This window comes from Cygnus atratus, chromosome 4 (genome assembly GCF_013377495.2).
Source record: "Cygnus atratus isolate AKBS03 ecotype Queensland, Australia chromosome 4, CAtr_DNAZoo_HiC_assembly, whole genome shotgun sequence".
NCBI lineage: Eukaryota > Metazoa > Chordata > Aves > Anseriformes > Anatidae > Cygnus > Cygnus atratus.
The window spans coordinates 67,133,450-67,148,407 of record NC_066365.1 but is presented as its reverse complement, the minus strand read 5'-3'; the positions used below and the strand labels follow the sequence as shown (position 1 = coordinate 67,148,407).

Genomic DNA, 14,958 nt, shown 5'->3' with positions numbered 1-14,958 from the left:
CACCTGGAGCGAAATTCCCAAAGATTCCCCTCATGCACCTCAACATCACAGTTGACACGAAGAAGAAATGTCAATATTTGCAAAAAAAAGTGGCTCCAGATTACGAAGGATGTAGCTGCCAACCCCCCACCCCAACTTGCCAAATGTTCTCCCTTACTGCACGGCAGCCCCATTTGAGCACAAGCCTTGTTTGCTTATTTATTAAGTACATATGTTTTATGGAGCCTATGATCTGCAGAAAACATTCCAGCTTTTGGACCCAAGGGCAAAATCCTTCTTTCAAATCTGCACAGCCGATCTTTATGCTGATATTTTGCTCTTCCTAGGGGATTTCCGTGCAGTGAGGGAAAGAGAAATATCAGAGCTCAAATCCACCAGGTGTATCTGAAAGGAAAAGCTCGCTTCGTTGTCCTCCTCCTTGAGTGCCTCAGAAAAAAAAAAAAAAAAAAAAAAAAGGAAAAATGCAGAAAGTAAAATGCCATAGAAGAGATGATGGTCGATATTACTGATATTTAATAAATGGGATATTTTGAACTAAATCTGATGGCTTTTTGTAATAAAATATTGGTTCCGTCAGCATTATTAGGACTTCATATCTCTACAAAGGAATGGAGATATTTGTCTCACACTCAACTTACGTGTTTTCTGTGAGAAAGAGCAACATTTTGGAAAAGGCTTCCTTTCCACTCTTTAGATGTGTGTGATCTTGGATCACCCCTCTAGTTTCTCTTCCTTCTTTTTTTCAGCAAGAGTAGTCATTTCCAATAAGGTTCATGAAGGGTTTCTGCTTTTGAAGGTCCCAAATGGCTTAAATCACTCCTAGCATAAATGCACTCTCTATTGTGGAAACTGAAACCTGCCACACCATAAGGTGATCTGTATATTAGAACCAGATATCCCTTCACATCTGCATTTCCAAGCAGCAATGTGGTATGTTTTGAGTTAGCCTACTTTTAGAGAGTGGCTCATCAGATAGAGATATAGCTATAAATACTGCTAAAGGGATGGTGTCTGCCAGGCTTTTGCAGGGCTGCTGGCTGGGGAGAAGAGGACATGTAGGCAAGGGGTACACTCCTTTGTAAAACACACATCACAGCCTACCAAACTGCCATACCTGCACGCATGATGACAGGGCACATTTTCTTCCTACTAGTTTGTACTACCACTATTTTTCCTACTACTTAACAGCGTTTGGAGTGTTTTGGGTTGGATTTGTGCTCACCTGATCCTTTAGTCCTGAGAGCAATTGTCATGGCATGGCTTGGATCTGCACACTACGTCCTCCTCCAAAACAGAGTGGTCTGATGCTCACCATGAATGATCCCTGGCCTTTATTTTCCTTGTGAGTTCCCTGAGGTAGTCTGGATGAGAGCTGGTAGACCAAAATATTCTAGGGAGCAAGTTGACAGTGAAAACAAGCCTGTGCAATGATCCATTTTAGCTTGCCAACATACACAGAGCTATATGGAGCATTTGAGCTAGGTAAGAGAAGACCATGTCAGGTGTGACCTGGAGCTGAGAAGCCTGTTGAAGAGAGTGGCCCCATCTCCCATTGAGTGCCTTCCCTTACAATATTTGGTTAACTGCATCTGTACCATGGCATGTACTGTCATGACATGGCAAGAAAGCCTCTCCAAGGCCAGGCAGCTGGAAGAAGACACAGGGAATGATTCACATGACTTTACACGACAGTTACCCCCTGAATGAACAGAAAATGTTGAGTAGACATGTACTGGCTTTAAGGGGAGCATAGGATGGAAAGGCTAGTCATAGATGTCTCCACTTAGTTTGATGAATCCCCCCAAGTAAATATGAGAGGAGAATCTTGCATGACAGGAGGATATAAAAGGGGCACTGACACCTCCTCCTGGTCAGTCAGCAGGACACGTACCCCTGCCACTCACCACAAGGGTGCACCTTCAGCTCTCCTTGCCCATCTCTCCAGTACCTTTAAAAGAAGGTTTACCATTTAAAACAAGACTTTAGCTTCCTCTGGGTAAAACGTGGATTTACAAAGTGTGATATGAAAATGTTCCTGCTGCAAGTCCACTTATCGCTCCAATTTCAGATAACTGCAGTGTAGATTTTGTTATTCATAGCCAGAGGCCTGTGTAAATTTCTAGGTTGACTCCTCATGTCCTCGTAAGGGTAGAATGTGGGCCATAGTGTTCAGGTTTCATGAAGAATTACTGTGGGAACTGGCTCGCACCCTCCTAACACAACTCAAGGATTTTGCGAAGTCAAAGGGGAATCTTATGAGAAGGAGCTGATACGGCTGGGTTTCCTGCTGAGCTCCGCTGAGATCCCAGGGAAGATAGCACATCTCAGTGTGCTTGCCGAGAGAAAGCAAACAGAGCTTTACCACTGAGTTCACTCAGTGTTTGACCCAGCCTTCCTACCGCTTCAGGGTTTTCTAGGACTAATCAGGCTTGATAACAAAATAATTCAGAACAAGAAAGTGAATGCATTTGGGGTTTCCATGGATTTACATTAGGATCTGTGCTCACTACAATATTAATTTTGACTAGGTCCAGTCCTTTCTAAGGACATTTCAACACTACTTTCATGCTATGTGAAAATGTAATTTTTGTATACCATGATAAACAAATTCATATTCATGTAACTGTATATATCTCCAGATATGTATCTCCACATATGCTGCAGCATTGCAAAACCATTTATAATACATCACAGAACCATTTGAAAACTGTATTCATCCCCAGATTTTAATGACTCACATAAACTCCAACTACTAATTGATTTCTGTAAAGATTATTTCTAAGCTGACTGAAAAAATTCATGGGCATACATATGTATATGTATATCATGGGTGACAGAGGTATTTTTGGGGGGTAGGGGGAACTATATGCCTCATTCAAATATGATTTGCCAAAATATATTTTTCACATGCCGATGAAAAATATTTTTCTTGATCTAACAGCAGGTTTAGAGCTTGGTATTGTTGTCCTCTATTAGGATATATGGATTACATGTCAATGGAAAGTAGATATTTTCTGCTTCCTGTCTATGCACTCTTGCTTCTTATTAATATAGTTCACAAATATGGGTGATTTTATATAGAATAAGGCTCCATCATGATTTTCACAAGTTTTCTTAAATCTTTGCCTTGAATATACACAGTTTGAATCATTTTATTAGCAAAGTGTAAAAGCTAGTATAATGTTTAATCCTATGTTAGCAGTGGTTGGGGGCTGACTTTGATCTATGCATCAATTTTCCTTTTACACAACTGTAAAAATACAAAGAATGTTTTGTACTGTACAGTTCTTCATACCTTCTTTGATTGAATTTGGCTCCTTCCTGGAATTAATCTAAAACTTCTGAGTCAATCAGGAGTCAATCAGGTTTAAGAAAGTAGGAGTTTTTGCTGAATTTATGGAGCTCTAAAAGTTGTTGAAGTTTGATCTAAGAACCCAATGCATCAACACATGGGGGATGTTCACTGCAGTCCTTCACAGTGGTTTAATACTCCACTTAAATCACGCAAGATTGGATGAGGATAGGCGAATAACATCTTCATGAAATCTAGCTTTAGAATCCCAAACTTCAAGCTCTGGTACAGAATCTGTTTCAAACTGCAGGTAAATACAAACCACAGGTAAAGGCTACCTTGTCAATTTAAAAAAAAAAAAAAAAAAGCTTAATTTTCTTACATAACACACATGCACAAAAATTATTTCAAAATAAAAACAGTTGCATTCTGTTGTGACAGTGCAGTATTTTCCCCTTAATCTTTTCTTTTAGGCAACATCAAAAGTCATGTTAGTGTTTCATTTCAGGAGACCTTCATTTTCTGGGAGAAAATAATGCCAAAAGTTTTAGGATAATAGGTTAATGCCCAATGGCTCTGAAAAGTCACTTTTTTTTTTTTTTTTTTACTGTGTCTTTGTATTTTCCAACTTGATTGTTAACAGAACAAAATATCCATGGTTAGGTCTGGTAAGGATCTCTTTCCATAATGCTCTTTTGTCTGTATAACAATAATAAAAGCTTTATTGGCACCTATTTCACATGACCTCCATAATTCTCCTGTGGCTGACCCTAACCAGTACCAATAAAACCATGCATTCTCTCACTGTACATACCAAAAAGAAGTCATGTTAAAATTGTATAATGAAATCGATGCCAAAGACCTTTCTGGAAAAGTCACTTTAAAGCAGGACTGTATTATAAATGTTAACTCTTTTCAATAGGGACTACTTTTTTTTTTTTAAGACTTCACATAATTTGCTGATTTTCTCCCTTTCTCCTAACCTCCATTCAAATAATTAATAACTATTTCAGTTATTACATAGAATAGATATTCCCCCAAATCATTTTCGAATTGTTTTCTTCATTTGTTTATCCACCTACCCAAGGACATTCCCCTGCTTGATCATTTATCATGGGTTAAAACTCTCTTCACATAGGAAGGAAACAGCACTTAAGTCATGCGATTAATGCTCCCAATTGCATGCCATCTATAACGAACAACAAATAGGCAACACGGACAGTCAGGACATGTTACGGACTGTAAGTTTGCACCCAAAGCACTTAGTGACTATTCGTGAATAATGAATACATTCATGGGAATCAGCATGGGTTGTGCAGCGTTCTTGAAAGGGGAAAAGTTCTCCGCCAGTGTCACTGACAGTGAAGAATTCAGTAGGGATGAATTTATAGTTAACAATTTACTGGGAAAAAATATATATATATTTACCAGTTTCCCTGTTTGACCATCTTTGGGGATCCCTTAAAATGTATTTCACATTAAGAAGGGAAAGCCCCTAATTGTCGCTGCGTAAAGTGCTATTTGACTCGCATTTGAAGGGTTTTAGGACTCTAAGAGCTCTCAGGCTTGCATTTGCCTAGAGCTTGGGGCTACAAGAGGCTCCAACCAGAGCCCCTTGGGGCATCTGCAAGGCAGGGTTGGGCGGTGGCTGGTGGTCTACCTGCAGCAAAAGGGGGTCCCACTTCTCCTGCCGGCGAGGCCACATGAAATGGAGCAGAGCATCCCCGAGAGATGCTCCCGGGGTCCTCACCCCGATGGGACTCTCCTGGCCAGGACACCCCCTCGGGGATGCCCCATCCGCTTGGCCCGGCCCGGCCCGGCCCGAAGAGCTGCGAGCCCGGCTCCCGGGGTTCCGCTCTGCACCCACGGCTTTCGGAGGGCGGCGGAGCCGGAGAGGGGACCCGTCGAGTTCCCTGCGGGGACAGGAGCAGCCCCGGGGGAAGGCTGGGGGGACCCCCTGGCAGTCAGCATCCCCGCATCCCCAGCGCGGGAGGAAGAGGAAGATGTCACACAAAGGCCGGGCAAGCGGCTTCTGGTCCATCGTTTGTTCTATTTTACGATCCTTTTCAAAGCAGACATCCAAACATTTCCACCACTACTTCTGCTCTTCCAAAGGAGCGCTGGACCCGAAAAAAGTTCCTTCCGAGTGTTTCCCTTGGCGTTTTTGACGGCTCCCGTCAGTTTACTGAAGATGCGAATACGGTCTTTTATTAGCTTTATTTTTATAGTTCAAGCGAACCTCTCTGAAAACTATTTTTTATTATTTATATGTATATACATACATGTATATGTATCAACCAGAGGCAGATGTTGGCCAAGGAATTCCTTACGCGCAGCGCTGCCTCTGAGCTGTGAGGAGAGCGAGAGGAACCCAGGGATCTGCTCAGAGCCTCTTTTCTGGCACGGGGCAGGGAGAACCAATTCCCCCTTCCCCAAAAAACCCTTCTGCCCGCAGCGCTGGGGGGTTAAACGCCTCCTGCAGAGATCTCGGCTCCAAAACCCGCGGGCCCTTAAAAGCAGAGAGGAGCAGAGGTTAGGTAGTGAGCGCTAAAGCCTGTCTTTCATTTCGCTTCTATTTTACGACATATCGAGGCAGTGCCGGTGGGGGGAGAGCTAGGGGAGACATCAAACACAGGCAGGGTAATTGCATTCACATTGCAGACAGGCCCGCTCCACTTCGGGGGCCGGCATCCCGTTGCTGCGCCTCTCTGGAGGCGCTTGTCACACCTATTTGCACGCTTTCGGCCCCAAACGGAGCCCTTCTCCTGCTGATCCCCTCCCAGGAGCCCGACCCCAAGACCCCACTTCTGCCTGCCCTATGCTTTGCGAGCACGTCGAGCAAGCGCTGCCGACGGCTCGGGCGCCGTTGGAGATGAAGAGGGACAAGGCAAGGGGGGACAGCCCCGACCCCACAAAGTTGCCCACTGCCGGCAGCCCAGCCAGCACTGGGAACGGACTGTGAACCAGCACGGGGCTGCTCAGCGGGAGAGATCCCACCTCAGAGCCCCAAAACCCCACTGCAGAGCCGCGAGACCCCACTGCAGAGCCCCGCGACCCCACCGCTGTCCCCAGCCCCCAGAGATGCTTTGGGTCAGGCGAGAGAAGCGGGGCCAGGGGGTGGGAAATGAACCCCCACACACACACGACGGGCAATGCCCTGGGCTCAGGGGGCATCCCCCGGACCCCGTTACCTAGGGGGCTGCACCGAAAGGAGTCGGACATGCCATGGGCTCCGCCGCTAGGTGCCAGCCGCCTCCGGGGGTCGCCGGCCCCTGCAGACGGGCAGCCGAGGTAGGAGCAAGGCCGGCCCGGCCCGAGGGGTCCCTCTGAGAATAAATGGCGAAAATTCTGTCGCTGGCTGCTTTTCTTGCACTCTACATAGAGCCCTGCATGGTGGCTGCAGTGAGACATTCAGTAAACATACCCGGTTGTGTTTTTTTTTGTTGTTGTTGTTTTTGTTTTTTTCCTTCTCGTCATCATAATAAGCAAATAGAGTATTCAGCACAAAGTGACAATAGTCGTGCTGCTACAGCTATGGAAAAGGTACAAAAACATATCAGCAAGCCTAAAAATTACATCACACAAAAGCATGCCTGTGCAAGAGTTGCGTTTGCAGGTATAGGGTTGTATACGTACTGATTTTGTGTTTCAGGAATATGTCTTAATAAACATGACTTTTCACAAACACAGTTCAGGATTATTGCACACAAGAAGTTATACATTGTTCTAAAAAGAATGGAGGGAAAAAAAAAGAGAGAGGAAAAAAAAAGCAAGAGCGAATTAATTCTTATAGATTTTATTATATTTTTTCTAAGTGGAAAGCAAATAATATTACACAAGTTACATGTCTACACTGTAGGAACACTTTAAAAAATATAGGCAGGGGCTACATGCATATTGCTTGCACATTGAATATAAAATGTATAGAAGTAACCGGGGTCCACATTCTTCTTTTTATTCCGGAAAGCACACATATATTTTCCGAGTCTGCCAGTGAAACAGAGCAGACGGTTTATAGAAGCTTAAAACATAGTGGTCAGACTCATATTTCCTATCTAGCAAAACGCACCACGGTGGACAAAGCATAAAAGTAACGTTCGCTAGCATCAGTCCCGTGCAACAAGTGACAAATATACTTTCGCCTGGTTTACAGTTTGCCGGACTCTGCTCAGGTAGGACTGAAACCTGAACACGTCCCTGTACATTCCTGCTTTTCCAGAGTTCAGTTCAGAGCTCTGATCGCTTTTTTTTTTTTTTCTTTGAGTCTTTGGAAACGGAAAGTTTTTTCAATTTCTTTCTTTTAATTTCTTTTAATTTCTTTCTTTCTTTCTTTCTTTCTTTCTTTCTTTCTTTCTTTCTTTCCTCTTTTTCCTCTATTTCTCTCTCTCTTTCTCTTTCTTTCCTCTCTTTCTCTCTTTCTCTCTCCCCCTCCCCACCCTGCCCCTTTCTCCACCTCCCTAGACAGCCCCGACCCCCGGTTCCCCCCCGGGCCGGCTCCGGCCGCTCCCTGTCTCGGCGCTGCGGTGGCCGGGTGGCAGCGGGCAGTGCCCGCCTGCTCCTCTCCCCAAATCGAGCACGGGAAGTGGTGCCCAGGCATCCTGCAAAGAGGAACAGGGAGGGAAATCCCGCCGGAGGAGGTAGAGCAGAGCCCTGCAGGTGAGCATCTCCTCTGAGTCTTGCTTTCCAAGCCGCTCAAACAGCACTCCCAGAAGCAGAAGAGTTGAATGAGGAGGTTTTAGGGCATCTGTGTACTCACCCAAACCTTCCCGGCCCCCGAGGTGCACTCCGGATCGATAGACTTGTCCCGCCCGGTCTCCAGGAAAAAGGCAGCGGGTCACTGTCCTGCCCTGGAGCTCTGCGGAGATGCTGGGGGTTCCTGTCACGACTCAGGCGCATCCAGAAGGCTCGGCGAAAGGGGACAGGCAGGGGGTGGCTTTACGGCTTCCCATGAAGTGGGATTACAATAGCAGCAAGAATGACAAAGCTGGAGTGCGGCGAAATAACGCCGGGAGAGATGAGCTCGGGAGCTGGCAGTGGGCGCACCCTGGGCAGTGGGAGACGGGGATGGAGAACTGGCTTCCTTCTCATAAACTAACGCCTGAATCTAGAGACGTAACACGCATATATACACATACACATATACGTGCATATAGCATAAGTATATAGACGTACGTACATATAAATGTTCGTATAGAATAAGTATATAGACATAATACACATATATATAAACATACATATAAAAGTATATATATTATATTATATATATATAAAGGGAATATATATATAAAAAAGGGGGAATATTTATATATAGGAAGAGAAAGGTTGAAAGGCACTAACCTTGCTATGAAGAGCAAGGCGGCCTCGGGAGAAGAAGGCCGCCCGCACTCCCGTGCCGCCGGCCTCTTGGGCACTTGGGCACCCTGGGGGCAGGCGCCCCCCCGGGCTTTTCCCGGTCCCAGTGCTCTGTCTGGGGGTTCAGGGCCGGGGGATCCTTCCCGCTCCGCCGGGAGCCCACGGCGGTGGCTGCACGGCCGCATCTCCTCCATCCATCCATCCATCCATCCCCGCCGCCGCCGACATGAAAGCTCAGCGGCCGCCGCGCTCCGAAGGGGGGGGGAGGGAGGGTAATTATTATTAATGATATTAATATAACCGCGATGCCTACAGAGCTCGATTGGCTGCGTGGGCTGCCCTCTGAGCCCGCTGTATCCAATGGCAAGGCAAAGACGTGCGGTGGCCAAGCCTCCCCCCCGGCTGCTCCCCGTGCGCCGGAGCCGGCCCTGCCGCTCCCCCCGCTCCGGGATTTGCTCCCTAATTGACCTAAATAAGCAGCTCGTGAGTGGCAGCCCCGGGGCGGTGCACGCACACGCGGGCGCACACATACACACACGCACACACACACATCCGCACACACACACACACACACCCGCACACCCAAACGCACCCGCACGGGCAGCGCCCGGCCCCGGCCGCGCCGAGCTCCGCGCCAGCCATCGCCCTGCGCGCCCCCGCGGAGATCTCATTTGCCTCCGCGCTCCTCCAATCGCAGGATCCCCCCCCCTCGCCGTGCACGGCGTTTAACTCGCATGACATTTTTATTTCGTTATTATCGTTTTCGCGCAGAATCTGGCGCCTCCGATGGGTTGTCGGCTTGCTTTTTTTTTTTTTCTCCTTCCCCGTTCCCTTCCCCTCCTCCCCCTCCCCCCTCCCCTCCTAGCTCGCAGGAAATGATGGCAAACCGCGATCTGAAATGATTACTCCGGAAAAAAAACCTTTTATACCAGGAGAGCATCCACGGGGCTAAGCAGAGGCAGGAGGCGGCGGCGGGGCAGCGGGGAGCCGAGGAGCCAGCCTCCCGCGGAGCCGGGGACACCCCCGCCCCCCCCCGTCCCCGTCCCCGTCCCCTTCCCCGTCCCTCCCTCAGCTCCTCTCCGACGATGCCGGACGAAGCGACGGAAAACTCCGGCTCCACCTCTGCCCGCGTCTCGTCCTTCTTCATCGAGGACCTGCTGGGCACCGAGGGCGCTGCGGGCGGCGGGGCGAGGAGGGCGGCTGCGGGCGGAGGCGGCCGCGGGGCTCCGCGCTCCCCGCTGCGCCTCGGAGTCCCGGGCTGCCCGCTCCGCGACGCCGCCGTCGGCTGGTACCGCCGGGCGCACGCCGCCTTCCTGGGCTGCACCAGCCCCGACAGTAAGTCACTTTTCCCTGCTGTCCCCTTCCCACAGGGCCCTGATGGGGTCTGGGGGGTCGCCGCTTCCCAAGAGGGGCCGGTGCCGCCGCGGCCCGCGGGGAAATGGGGGGGGGGGGTGCCGCCGGGGAGCCCCTCGCAGCCCTCTCGCCCTGCATCTCTCCGGGTTCGGGCTCCTGGGGTAAATCTCCGGAAATGCTCCAGTGTGGCAGGCGCCTGGAGCCTCCGCCCCGCCTGCTGCTCGTCCCAAAATGTAAACAGTTAGGGTTGTTTGCTCGCTTGGAAATTTTTTTCTCTGTTTTTTTTTTTTTTTTTTTTCCCTACCCGTTTTTCTCTATTTTTCCTAAGAGGGATGTCCAGCTGTTTTAGACTCCCCTGAAAGCCGGGGCCACGGTCCCTAGCAGAGCAGCAAAGAATTTGGGACCCCCGAAGGGCAGCTGGGGGCCCCGCAGCCCCTTCCCGCAGCCCCGGCCCCGCTGCTCTCCGCGGGCAGCGCAGCTCTGCGCAGCGCGGCCTGGCACCGCTGGAGAAAAAGCCCCGGTCCCCGGGCACAAATTAACATCTGAAAAAGTTTATGGGCTGCGATCAGTGGTTATTTTTATCCTGATAGAAAAAATATTGTCCCTCGGCGCATCTCTTTGATTCTGTATGAGCCTGTAGAGTTCACACGATTACTCAGTGAGCAGAAGAGGGGTGATTTATAACCCAAAGAGTTTCTTTTTACAGTGGTGGGTTTATTGATATTTTTAATTTATCTCAAAAGTACACCTAGAAGTAGAAAATGAGTACCAAAACAACTGTTTTGTCTTCCTGGCGTGTTTTTCTTTTATTTTTTCCCCCTGTTCCATAAATACTAGCATATTTTTTCCTCTTTAAAATGCAATTGGAAAACACAGTATTGGAAACGACAAAGACATGCTGGAAGGCAATGTCCCGATATTAGAGTAGCTGACCCGAACGATTTGGTTTATCTAGTTGAGAATATTAAGAGCGAAAATATTTATTTCCCCCCTCCCTTTATATACACACATGCACTAATATGCTTGCTCCAATATACACACAGCCCAATTTACTTACATATGTACTTATATGTAAATATGTGTGCATATGTGTGCAATAGATTTGTATATGTATACATGTGCGTGTAAATATATCCATGCACATGTGTTTATAAGTGTACGTCTCTATTATAAAAGTATTTATATACTTATGTGCATATGTACATGTGTGTATACGCTTACATGTATATGCTGGTATTCATGTGTACAAAACATAAATCAAAGTACATATATGTTATATATATATTTGAATTTGCATAGGTATGTGTGTACACGTAGATATGCTATTATATCATATCCTACCTATACATACGTAGATATATATACAAATATACGTGCATGATCATGTCCTTATACGCGTATATATGCACGAGATGTAACTTACGGGTTTGTGTAGGACTGTGCACACATCCTCACGGCTTCCGGGAGGGTACGGCAGGACCATATAGCAGGCCATATAGCAACCCCGGGCCGGGCTCCCCTGCCTCGCCCTCTCCGCGGCCTCATCCCTTCCCCTCCCGGTGACCCGGGCGGGGGCAGGCGCAGCCTCTGGGCTCTCCCCATCCCCAGCAGGAGCAATGCCCGGAGCGGGCCGCCCCCCCAGCCCTGTCCGTGCCTCTCTCCGCAGCCAGCGACCGGGACTCGCCCGAGCTGCCCGAGGAGACGGCGGAGCGGACGGGCGGCGGCGGCGGGCGGGCGGCGGCGGTGCGGGGCCCCTCGGGAGGGCGGCCGGGCCCCGGAGGCCGAGAGGAAGAGGAGGAGAGAGGCGAGGAGCCGGGCGAGCCTGAGCAGCGAGCGGCCGGCCGCAAGAAGAAGACGCGCACGGTGTTCAGCCGCAGCCAGGTCTTCCAGCTGGAGTCCACCTTCGACGTGAAGCGCTACCTGAGCAGCTCGGAGAGGGCCGGGCTGGCGGCCTCGCTGCACCTCACCGAAACCCAGGTGAAGATCTGGTTCCAGAACCGGCGCAACAAGTGGAAGAGGCAGCTGGCCGCCGACCTCGAGGCGGCCAACCTCTCCCACGCCGCCCAAAGGATAGTGCGGGTCCCCATTTTGTACCACGAGAACTCGCCGGCCAGCGCCTTGGGCTTTACCCTGCCCCACATGTCGCCCCCCTTGGTGGGCTTCTCCAGCGGCGTCAGCTACCCCCTGGGCACCTTCCCCGCCGCCTCCCTCCCCTTCCTACGGTCGCAGATGACAGGACTCGTTTGAGCGCCCACCTGTGCCAGGACCGCGGTCCCCTCGCCCCCACCCCCGGCTTCCAGCTCCCCCCCCCCCCCTCCCCCCCCAATCATCCCCGGACTTTTTTCTTTCCACTTCCACGTTTCTCGATTTACCGCTTTGGGACATTTTTTTTTTTTTTTAAACGTGCAATAAACTCACCGCTGGGGTTAACTCGGAACGACGCGCGGCCGCTGGACACAAGCGAGGGGACCCCGGAGACCTCCGGCCATGAGCCGGGAGCCTCTCGGCGGGCCCCCCCCGCGCCAAGCATCCAAAGAAAACGCGGCCTCGGCCACGGGGGGACACAGACCGGCTTTTCCCGGGGGGCAGCAGCCCCCTAATTCTCCCGCTCGAGCGTCAGAAGAATGTACGGAACCTCCATGGCCGGGGGCTCTTCCTGGCCCCGCTGCCCCCGCCTCAAAAGACGGCGAAGCCTCGGGGCCTCCACCGCGGCCACGGGACCCTCAGCAGCTTCTCCAGGGCCCTTTGTTTTAGCCACTTAATTCCTACAGACGCCCCCCCCCCCCGCCTCCATTGTTACTCTCATTTTCATACGATCAATACCCAAGCATGTGCTGATGCCCCCCCGGTCCTTCTCGGTGCAGGCTTTTTGACTTCCAACAACTTGAAGGCAAATTGCTCTAGTGAATTCGCCCCGCTGAAGTCAGAGCTGTGAGGATTTGGTTTCTTTGTTTCCGTTTTATTTCCCCGAGAAACTATCTCCTAAAGATACGCGGTGAAAATAATAATAATAATAATAATAATTGAACATTACTGTGTTTTATTAGCTGGATTTGCCTCTTATTTGGGTCTCCTGAGGAGGTTGAGGAAAACGCACCTCAGCTTTTTCCGTCCCTTACGGGGTCGGTTTGTAATCGATTAACAGTTCGCACTGACAGTTTAAAAAAGAAAGAAAAATAATCAGATGGCGACAGACTGGGGAGTTGTATGGCTAGTTATGCAAGCTAAACTGTAATGTGATATTATATGAAGTATTATGCATGCCAAGCTATTTTTTCCTTTAATAACTGTTTTGTTTCTCCCTTTCTACCCACTGCTAAAATGAACATCGGGTTATTGTTTCCAAAGGTTTGATTTTTTTTTTTCCTAATATTAAGGGGAAAATGACCTTATAAAACTCAGCCTTGATGGAAGGTCAAGCTTTGATCCTACGTTTTAGGGCATAATCAGGTGTAACTGAACCGACCAGCTCGCAGCACTCTCTGTCCCCGTGTGAAAAAACGGGTCCATGGGTCTGTTGGGGTACGTGCATGCGGATCTGTCCCGGTGAAGGAAGAGAGATCTAATTCTTACTATTTCCTACACTTTGCATTATGTTTGGAGCGATCTCACGCTTTCGTGTTGTGAAATCGATCGGCGAGATGCGGCGGAGCTTCAGCTTTGATACGAAACCCAAGAAGAAGGCTCAGGGGCGGATTACAACCTCTCCACCGCTTGTTTTTTGCCTTTTTTTTTTTTTTCTCTTTGGCCTGAAACACGGCTCTGGGCATCATGCACAGTTGAAGTCAAGACGCTGAAAACCTCAAAACCACTCGAGAAGTAAAAAAAATAATAATAATAATAATAATGATAGATGCGTATTGTGGGTTCCTGAGAAAAGCGTTAACTTGCCGGGATGCTCGTTTCGACTCGAGCCTCGGGTCTGGGAGCTGTATTTTTTTTTTTTTTCCACTGCTCTGAAATTCCTCGTCTCGCTCCGGGAGGGCTTCTTCAGCTGTTTGGTTTGCGTAGCCGGGAAACTCCCGCTTTTTGGGGCGAAAACTTCTAAAAGCTGTTGATCTGATCCCGGAAAGGGGAAGGAGGATGGGGAGCGGCGGGGTGGGGGTCTCGGAGCCCCCGGCGGGACTCAGGGCGACTTCAGCCTTTTAATGCGCAGAGGGGGAGGCTTTGGGCGACGTCGCTTCCTCTGGGCTCACTGCTTGGTTTGGTACCGTTCAGAGCCTGGCTATGCCCGGAGGAAAACGGCCAGAGCCTTTCCCTGTCCTATCCAGCTCCCCAGCTCTCCCAGCGTTACCTACTGGAGCAAAATCCTGACTCCCTACGGTCATATCAGAGTAGATTGTAATCCAACGCGAAACTGAACACACCTGACACTCTCCACATGCCTTTTCTTTGGAATAACATATGAGATTATTATACTTCTGATTCTACTAAATATTCCTTTCTTGAAGTTAAGGAACTGGCAGGGCAAATGATCGATCGGATTTTTAAAATGTGTTTTGACATTAGTTTGTTTGTTTTTTAAAGACGTGCTGATTATATCAATAAACAGATTTTTTTTTTTCATACACTGTATTTGTAACTTATGACCATAGTAAAATATTAAAAGGTTCAAGACGTGAATTCATCTAAGAAAAAAGTGCTTACTTATGCCTTATTCTGTACCTGCAGGAAGTGCTTTATTAAAAGTATGTACTGAAAGTAGGAACATAAACACCTCAGGTTTCTTTACCTAGTCGATTTTTAACGACTCTTTTCATTGTACCTGATGGCAAGAAAATTGCAGGATCTACACAAACAGCTAGCAGAAGTGGTCACTGACGAATATACATTGGCAATTTCAAAGCAGGCAAAAAAAGCCCAACCCCAAATCATGAGAACAGATTCCTCGCAGTTTTCTTCTCTCTGTATATCTCTATTAAACAAATCAAAGAGATAAGAGTCACTCTTTGTGCTTCTTC

General features: G+C 48.7%; 1 protein-coding gene across 1 annotated transcript; it reads left to right on the top strand.

The window, feature by feature from the left end:
• The first annotated feature begins 9,729 nt into the window (after nucleotides 1-9,729).
• On the top strand, nucleotides 9,730-12,244 carry HMX1 (H6 family homeobox 1). Its single transcript, XM_035547424.1, has 2 exons — nucleotides 9,730-9,979; nucleotides 11,664-12,244. Exons 1-2 carry the CDS (start codon nucleotides 9,730-9,732, stop codon nucleotides 12,242-12,244), a joined length of 831 nt encoding a protein of 276 aa, XP_035403317.1.
• The last annotated feature ends 2,714 nt before the right edge of the window (nucleotides 12,245-14,958 follow it).